This window comes from Cygnus olor, chromosome W (assembly GCF_009769625.2).
Source record: "Cygnus olor isolate bCygOlo1 chromosome W, bCygOlo1.pri.v2, whole genome shotgun sequence".
Classification (NCBI taxonomy): Eukaryota; Metazoa; Chordata; class Aves; order Anseriformes; family Anatidae; genus Cygnus; species Cygnus olor.
The window spans coordinates 3391948-3401647 of NC_049199.1; the positions used below are offsets into that span (position 1 = coordinate 3391948).

The 9700-nt window shown below is 49.5% G+C and overlaps 1 protein-coding gene across 1 annotated transcript; it reads left to right on the forward strand.

The window, feature by feature from the left end:
- Window positions 1-1814: 1814 nt before the first annotated feature.
- Window positions 1815-3261, forward strand: LOC121062453 (protein FAM210B, mitochondrial-like). The gene is given in 2 exon segments (XM_040542446.1): window positions 1815-2068; window positions 2539-3261. Coding segments are annotated over 2 exon segments (918 nt in total). The 3' UTR covers window positions 3203-3261.
- Window positions 3262-9700: the final 6439 nt, after the last annotated feature.

Genomic DNA, 9700 nt, shown 5'->3' on the forward strand with positions numbered 1-9700 from the left:
AAATCCCCCCCCCCCCCCCCCCCCCCCCCCCCCCCCCCCTTTACTGCTTCTCTCTGAAGTTGTTTCCGATGATCTTGGGGGTCAAAAAGATCCCCCGTGGGCAGCGTCGCTGGCCTTGTTGGCGGTGGCAGCGGCAGCGCTAACGGCCGCTGAGACGTCTCTGCCTCTGTTCCCAAGTCTATCGGGTTTACTTCCTCCAGCGGTACGCAGTCACAGCTTTTTATTTCACCCGCCTGCGTAGCCTGAGCGGCCACTGTCTCTACCCTTTTTTCCACTTGCCATGATCTCAGTGTCTCAGTCACTAAGCACCAGGTCGTTATCACCTCAGCAGCTGTTGTATTTCCCTGCGAGGCAGCGTCCCATAGAGTTGTCCCCACGTTCTTCCAAGTTTTTATCAAACACCACCATTTTTTTAATCAAACACAATTTTTTAATCAAACACCACCGAAGCTGGTATCGGGGCCCCGTTCTTTCATAAGAACTTTAGCAATCATTTCACTTTATGTGGGTCATATTTCACTCCTCTTTTTACCAGGAGTTGAGTCAGGAGCTTAGCTATCGCCTCCTCAGATTAGCTCCCATAGTTAATGCCCCAGCCGCTCTCCTGCTTCTTGAGGTGATGTCCCGGGATTAAAGCCGCGGTCCCGCCGTCAGCTTGAGTCGTTCGGCTGGGGTCCCTTCAGACGCTTCTCTCAGCGTTTCTCTCTTCCCGATCACGTCGGGATCACCATTTGAAGGGATGAAAGACAAGGACTCCTGATGGCTCTTGAACAGAAGGCCTTTATTGCCATTTTTCACCACTACATATACTTTCCCCGTAGCCCCATGCGCTGTCCACGCGCCCGAATCTGTCATACAATTGGTTAGAGACCCTCAGACACGCGCCTCAAGCCAGCCAGCAATTGGCCACTGCCCAAAGCTCATCTTTAACACTGCAGCCAAGTTAATTTATCTCGACCTTGCTCAAGTTCTTGTTTCTACCGCTTATTTCCTCATTATCTCTAATTCAGGGGCGCATGAAACAGCGCTAAGCCACCTGCGAATTCCTTTCCCACAAGAAATACCTCAACAGTTTTCTCAGACAGGGTCTTCTGTGAAGCCATTTATTCACGATTGCAATGGCCGGCGTCCTGCAAGCAGGAGCACTCAGCAAAAGTATATCATAACCTTATATTCCCTATTACCTAACGCTTGATTCCTCCCCTGTTTCCTCATTGGCTGAGTACTACAGGTTCACAAACTACTCAATGCTTATTATTATACCAGGGCTGTACAAATGTACAATTTTATTTGACCAACTGTTAATTTCTCCTTTTCCTTTTTTTTTTTCGTTCTTCTCTCCTGACTAGAGGGCCCGTGATTTTTTGTTTGTACTGATTTCGTACTATTTTTCGTACTGTTTTTTCATCCAGTTTTTCTTAGCTATCCTCCTTATTTTGTGACAGTGGGACCTTCCCCTTATCTGCTTAACATACTCCCCAATGCTATGCCACTGTTATGCCTGTACAATCACTTCTGAATATGCAAGGTGTGGTGGTTTTACTCGGGTAGGCATCCAAGTTCCACCACGGTCGCTCTCTCACTCCCCCTCCTCAAAGAGGAACGGGGAGAAAATACGATGAAAAGGGCTCAAGGGTTGAGATTAGGACAGGGAGATCGCGCAGTAATTATCGTGACGGGCAAAACAGACTCAGCATAGGGAGATGGTAAGATTTATTACCTATTACTAACAAGCTGGTTAGTATACCTATTTATTATTATTATTTTTTAATTTAATTATTATTATATATATCCATATACCTATTACCCAACTGATGGGTACAGACCCGATAGCAGATCCGTGCCTTCAGGCGCGTCTAGATCCAGGCATCCTCCGGCTGACTGTGACCCTAGCCCTCCAGGCAATGTTAAGAATTCCAGAGACCGGGAAGCCCGCGCAGCCCTTTACAAAGGTCCAGCAAGGGGTGTCTGAACCATACATGCAGTTTATAGGTCGGCTTCGCGATGCACTAGATAAGCAGATTGACAATCGGGAAGCAAAAGACGCCTTGCTACAAAAGCTAGCTAGGTAGAAAACGCAAATACCGACTGTAAAAAGGTGCTGCAGGCTCTGCCTGTGAATGCAATACTAGTTCAGATGATAGCGGCGTGTAACTGAGTGGGTTCTATCGAACATCATACCGAATCGCTGACGTCCGCTTTTGCAGCAGCACTAACCATCAGTCAGGACCCCAAGGGTCAGAAAAAATGCTATCGGTGTGGAGACCCGAGCCACCTAGTCTCCGCATGCCCCTGGCGGGGGCGGGGGGGGCGGCTCGCCCCCAGTCCCGCCCACTTTGCGTCCCAGATGTGGGAAAGGACGCCACTGGGCGAACCAGTGCCGCTCTAAATACAACGCGGAAGGGCAGCCTTTGCCGCCGTGGCGGGGAAACGGGAAGAGGAGCGCGGGGCGGGGCCGCGACGACACAAGCACCCCCGCCTCCCGGTCAAAGGAGGAACCTCCCACAAGGGAAGGCTCCAAACGTAATGATAACGCAGGGTCCAGCGCCACCTGCACCCCCGCTGTCACCTCCGGGCACCCGCCCGCCCGCCCGCCCCGCCGCCGGCTGCTGCGCTTCTCAGGTTCGAGCGCCCGCCCGCACGCACCGGGCGCTGCCTGCTGCTGCGCCCTGCCCACCACCCCGCGGGCCCCCGCTCGCCGCTGCCCGCCGCCGCCGCTGCCCCCCCGCCACCCCCCTCCCCGGGCCGGCCTCCCCTCAGCCCGCCGGCCCCTCTGCTGGCGCTGCGGGCCGCCGCCGGCAGCTCGGCCAAGGATGTGGGTGGATCCCCTGAAAAGGCAGCCACAGATCTCAGCAGTGAAAACAAGCAACTCAATAAATCCTAGCAGCTGAAAAAAGTTTTCAAAGAATATGGTGCTGTAGGGGTTTCATTCCATGTTGGAATTTCATTAGTATCTCTAGGAATCTTCTACCCGGCTGTGTCAAGTGGTGTGGATATGACTGCAGTTCTCTTCAAACTTGGTTTCAGTGAATCATCGCTGCAGTCTAAAAGGGCTGCTGGTACAAGCACATTTGTGTTGGCATATGCTATTCACAAATTGTTTGCTCCAGTACGACTCAGCATTACTATAGTTTCTGTGCCATTTATTGTCCGATACTGCCGGAAGATTGGTTTCTTCAAACCTCCTACCCCAAATCCATGATAACTTCTTATGGTTTTTTACTCGCCCAACATGGGGCTCAAGGAATTTGAGATAAGGATGATAGTAACGGGCAAAACATGGACTGGGTGTTTTTATGAATGTAATAGTTGTGAAGAATTTAAGAAAGCAGCAATTGTGAAAAATGTTTCATATTAGTGTGGTGAAGGGATGAGGGGTGGTGTGTGTGTAAATTGTCCACCTCGTCGGTGTTGTGATGATGTTATGTTTATTTTGGTGTGGGGAATTCTTTTTCTTTTTGATGTAAGTGAAGTTTGTGAAGATTGTGATAATTGTAAAGTAAGAGTATATTGTGATTATTCTTAAATATGCTTTTCACAGATGCGAGGGGTGGAATGTAGTGGGTTTACGTGGAGAGCTTTTGGTAGCAGGGGGCCATAGGGGTGGCCTCTGTGAGAAGAATTGTCCTGGTTTCAGTTAGGATAGAGTTAATTTTCCTCCTAGTAACTGGTAGGGTGCTATGTTTTGGATTAGGATGAGAAGAGTGTTGATAACATGCTGATGTTTTAATTGTTGCAGAGCAGTGCTTACACCAAGCCAAGGACTTTTCAGCTTCTCGCTCTGTCCTGCCAGCGGGCAGGCTGGGGGTGCAGCAGGAGCTGGGAGGGGACAGACCCAGGACAGCTGACCCAAAGTGGCCAAAGGGGTATTCCATACCATCTGACGTCATGCTAAGCAATATACAGGGGTGGCTAGCTAGAGTGGTCCCACCACGTTTCAGTGATGGCAACTAAGTCTTAGTTTGCCTGTGTACTGGGTCTGTCTGTGATGGAGTTAACTTTCCCTGTAGCGGCCCATACAGTGCTGTGCTCTGCACTTGTAGCTAGAACAGCACTGGTATCACACCGGTGTTGTGTCTACTGCTGAGCAATACTGGCACAGCATCAGGACTCCCTCTAACCCCCCCAGAGCCATCAGGCCGGGGGTGGGCAAGAGATGAGGAAGGAACATCACCAGGGCAGCTGACCTAAACCGACCAAAGGGATATTCCATACCATATGATGTCACACTCAGCAATAAAAGGTGGGGAAAAGGAAGGAGAGGGGAGGGGTAGGCTCTCGTGAAAACATCTGTCCCCCAGAACAATGGCTACGCGCGCTGAGGCCCTTCTTCAAGGACGTGGCCAAGTATCGCTCGTTGGTGGGACGTAGAGAGTAATTTCTTTCCTCTGTGCTTCCACACGGCCTTTGCTCGTTTTGTTTTGTTCTGTTCCCTTTCCCTTTTCCCTTTAGTTAAATTATTTAATTAATAATAATTTTTCCTTAATAATTATTTTTCCCTTTAATTAAATTATCCTTATCTCCACCCGTGAGTTGTTTCTTTCCTTTATTTCTTCCCCTCCTCTTCTGAGGAGGGCGAGTGAGAGAGCAGTTGTGGCAGAGTTCAGCTGCCTAGCAAGGTAAAACCACCACAGCCTGCTGCACAATGGCTTCCAGCTCCTCCTGTTTGTTGCCCATGCTGCGTGCGATGGTGTAGATGCGCTTCAGTTGCGCCATTGCCCTCACCCCCAACCCTGGTACTGCTCCCCTAGGCTCATCTCTATCTAGTCTCATTTCATCCCTGACCCCTTTTGTACCGAGTTTAAAGCCCTCTCAATGAGCCCTGCCAGCTCCTGGGCTAGTGTAATCCCAAAGCTGGGAAAAAACAAGGAAACCTTGAAGAAAATAGGGAGGCCTGTAGCTTGTGTAGTCTTTCTATAGCTTGTGTAGTCTTTTAGCTGAGAAAATAAGGAAAGAGAGAGACAGGTAGCCTTGAGCTAAGAGAAGCAAGGAAGATAAAGGATAAAAGGTAAAGAAAAAGAAGGAGAAAAACAGCTCCAGAGTGACCTTTTGCTCATTAAGGGTCATTAACATATTAAAAACCACACCCACCAAAATGCTAATGTATGCTAATTTGGGATTTGGTGTGTTCCCCCCCCCCGCTGTTCTTCTGTAATGCGCAAACTCAGTACAGATAAGTTGCGTGAGCTGTAATAGCCAATCAAAAGTAGCCAAAGAGAGAGTTTTCACAAGTTTGCTGTGTATAAATGATGGTGATTCGAGTCAGAGGTGTGCTTGCTTTGCAAAAGATCGCCAAACAGCTGACTCTGCAGAGTTATATAATTAATTATTTAATTAAAAGACCTTTGTGTGGATTCTGACTCTGTGTACTTATTGGCACGGCGCACCGGGCACGAACCTATGGACAACAGTTTTGGCGACCCAGATGGGCCCCCTAAATTAGCCTTGCCCGGTCCATCTCAACAGCATCTGCATCGGAGGGGAGCACGCCAGAGACCAAGCGTGCACCGGTGATTTTATTGGGGTCCGGCCTAGACCCTCCGAGAGTCCGGGGCTGGCAAGTGGTTACAACGGCGCAACGCTCTGAGGAATCCACCGAACGTCTGGGGATCAAGGGGAGTCACTGGACTAGTGAGTACGATTTATATCTTCCTATGGGTATACGAAGAGCAGATTGTCAGCCTCACATGTAGACGCTGTGACTTAGCAAGAACGGGAAATAGCCCCGTGAGCTACCTGATTGGTGCCGTGATTTAGCAAGAATGGGAAACTGCCCTGTGAGCTACCAGAATAAAGCCAAGTGTGAGCAGCCGCTAGAGGAAATGGGAAGCAGTCAGTCCAGAAACCCCCTTCTTCCCCCCTGGGATGCATCCTCAGAAATTGGTTTAAATTTGGTGGTAATTATTTGATAAAGGACAAAATGAAGCACTATTGTAATCAGGAGCGGACTCAGTACAAATTAGATGGTGGAGAACGCTGGCCAGAAAACGGATCCTTTACGTATGATACCATACGGCAATTGCTGTTATTTTGCCGGTGGGAAGGAAAATGGGATGAAGTGATGTATGGTAGTGCTTTCATGTTGCTGTATCAGGACTTGCAAAGTCAGACGGAGTGTGGATTGTGGGAAGATCGTGTTATGTTGTGCGCCGAAAAGAAAGGAAAAAAAGAGAATGATAAACCCCCTAAAATTTATCCGAGTCTAGAACAAGAAGAAGTTCAGTTTTTGGAACCTTCGGCACCACCACCGCAGTATGGACTAGAGGCTTCCCCTACCTCTGGGACTTCTGTGGGGATGCCAGAGACTTCCCCTGGGAGTTGGATTTCTGAGGTCTCTACTAGGACATTGGAAACCTTCCCCAAAACTCAGACTGCAGGTGGTTCTGCAGAGGTTTCTGCAGGGACAGAGGTTTCTCCTGAAGCTCGGGATGCGAGTATCTCTGTGGGCATGTCTGTGGGTGTTTCTGCAGCAGGTATTTTGGCAGGTGTTTTGGCAAGGACATCAAGAATCATTCCCGGGGCTCAGACTGCAGAGGTCCCCACAGGGACAGAGATCACTCCTGGGACTCGGGCTGCAGAGGTTCCCATGGAAACATCAGAGTCCTCCCCTGAGGCTCTACCTGCAGATGTTTCTGCAGGGACATCAAAGGCCCCTCCTGAGGCCCAGGATGATTCTAATTATAGCCCAATAGCACTTTGAACCCAACAAAGGGTAGAGCCAGTTACCCAGGCTCCGTTAAGACAGGCAGTGGGACCAGGAGAAGAATCTCTTTTCGTTCATGTTCCGCTTACAACATTATATTTGTTAAACTAGAAACACTGTCGGACCTCATAGGGAGAACCCGGCAGAAATGCATCAGTTGTTAGAAACTATTGTGAATTCCCATAACCCTGTCCTGGTTTCAGCTAGGATAGAGTTAATTTTCCTCCTAGTAGCTGGTAGGGTGCTGTGTTTGGGATTTAGGATGAGAATAAGGTTGATAACACACTGATGTTTTAATTGTTGCAGAGCAGTGCTTACACCAAGCCAAGGACTTTTCAGCTTCTCGCTCTGTCCTGCCAGCGGGCAGGCTAGGGGTGCAGCAGGAGCTGGGAGAGGACAGACCCAGGACAGCTGACCCAAAGTGGCCAAAGGGGTATTCCATACCATCTGACGTCATGCTGAACAATATATAGGGGTGGCTAGCCGGGATGGGGGGGCCGGCTGCTCGGGGATAGGCTGGGCATCAGACAGCAGGTGGTGAGCAATTGCATTGTGCATCACTTGTTGTCTAAATCACTTCCTGTCTTAATAAACTGTCTTTATCTCAACTCACAGGCTTCACTTTCCCGTTTCTCTCCCCCATCCCAGAGAGGGAGGGGGGAGGGTGAGCGAACGGCTGTGTGGTGCTTAGCTGCCGGCCGGGTTAAACCACAACAGTCCTTTTTGGCGCCCAACGTGGGGCACGAAGGGTTGAGATATCGACAGATCTGACCAGAGTGTGTTAAACTAAAATTGGTATAAGTATTCGACCTGCTTAATAGTTGCTAGTCACAATGTTGATTGCTTTAATCTCAAGTCTGCTGTGCCTGTTTTCCGAATTGAGTTATATAGCACATTACTTACTGTATGTGCTCCCCGTCGTGCTGTTTATCCTTTTTGGGCCCTGGTGTAAGGTCATTATGGTACTGTGCGGTGTAACAATGGCTTATGATATGATGAAATGTCTGGTCGTGACCCTAACCTGGTATTTGTACTCAGCACTGTCGTCGACTCTATACTTTGGAAACCATATCTCAGAAACTATTAACAATTACACCTATTGCCTTTTTTCGTCAGGGAGCCAGTCTGTGGAGGGGACAGGGGAAGATATTTTTTCCTACTTGTTCACTCTCCCTTTCTCCTTCACCACCCTCTTATCCTCCAGGCTAGTTATGATAGTTCTCCAAGATTTTGAATGTCCTTGGGATGTTCAGACTAACATGGTGTTATTGTTATGTCTCCTGAATGAACTTCAGGTTTTGTTTAAGGTTAAACAACTACTTAGGAATCTCATCTGGAGATCTGTCCTGAGGCGGGATAGTTGCGAGTGGCAGGGAGTGTGGGAGGATATGGGCAGGTTTCTAGAGCAGTGGGCACCTCCAGTGCTTTGGAAATTCACCCCTGAACAACTGCAAAATCCTAAAAAACTGGTAGAATGCTTGAAAAAAGGGTGTCATGACTCTGGCAGTTCCAAAGAGACGCAAATCACTGTGGCGTGCTGGGGTCTGGCCTATGCCTATCGAGCTGCAATTGATGCTACTATCAACCTAGTGACAGCCCCTGCGGCCGCTCCAGCTCCTGCGGCCGCTCCAGCTCCTGCGGCCGCTCCAGCTCCTGCGGCCTCTCCAGCTCCTGCGGCCTCTCCAGCTCCTGCGGCCACTCCAACCCCTCTGACGGGCCCAGCGGTCGTTCCAGCTCCTGTGACGGGCCCTGTGGTTGTTCCAATCTCTGTGACGGGCCCAGCAGCCATCCCAGCTCCTGTGGCAGGCCTTGTAGCTGGGTCAGGGAAACGAGCTGTAGCAGTGCAAGTTGCCCCTGTAGACAAGGTGAAAAAATGGTATAGAGATTCAGGTCGTTTAGAACGCAGAGAATCTTCAGCTAAGAATTAGTATAGAGAAGACGAGGCCGGGCCATCAGAGGAACAGGAGGATGTAGATGAAGATGACGGAACAGCAACAGTAATTACCCAAAACCTATACCAGCGTGAGCTACGAGATGTGCGAAAAGATTTTGGTCGCTGCATAGGTGAGCAGCTTGTCACCTGGCTGCTCCGGTGCTGGGACACTGGAGCCAATTGTGTGGAATTAGAGGGCAGGGAAGCCAGGTGGCTGGGATCCCTTGCTAGAGAGGCAGGCATTGACAAAGCAATTGGAGATGGAGTACCACTTTACAGCCTCTGGAGGCGTCTCCTGTCAGCTGTGAAAGAAAGGTATCCCTTCAAGGAAGAACTTGGGTGTCTACCAGGCAAGTGGGCCACTATGGAGAAGGGAATCCAGTACCTGAGGGAATTAGCTGTACGGGAGGTGATTTACAGAGACCTAGACAACAGACAAACATTCACCTTTTAATAGTCCCATATGGCCAGTGAGAAAGTCTAATGGTGAGTGGAGACTAACAGTGGACTATCGTGGCCTGAACGAAGTCACGCCACTACTGAGTGCTGCAGTGCCGGACATGCTAGAACTCCAGTACGAACTGGAATCAAAGGCAGCCAAGTGGTATGCCACAATTGATATTGCTAATGCATTTTTCTCCATCCCTCCAGCAGCAGAGTGCAGGCCACGGTTTGCTTTCACTTGGAGGGGTGTCCAGTGCACTTGGAATCGGCTGCCCCAGGGGTGGAAACATAGCCCTACCATTTGCCATGGACTGATCCAGTCTTCGCTGGAGCAGGGGGAAGCTCCTGAACACCTGCAGTACAGCGATGACATCATTGTGTGGGGTGACACTGCAGAGGAAGTTTTCGAGAAAGGGAAGAAAATAGTCCAAATCCTTCTGAAGGCCATTTTTGCCATAAAAAAAAATAAAGTCAAAGCTGCCCCATGTTAGGTAAGGGCCCCGCTGCTGACCGGAGCCGAGCCAATAAGTGATGTTGTTTGCGCCTCTGTGAGAGCATATTTAAGACAGGAAAATTAAAAAAAAAAAAAAAAAAAAAAAAAACACGCTGCGCTTCACAGC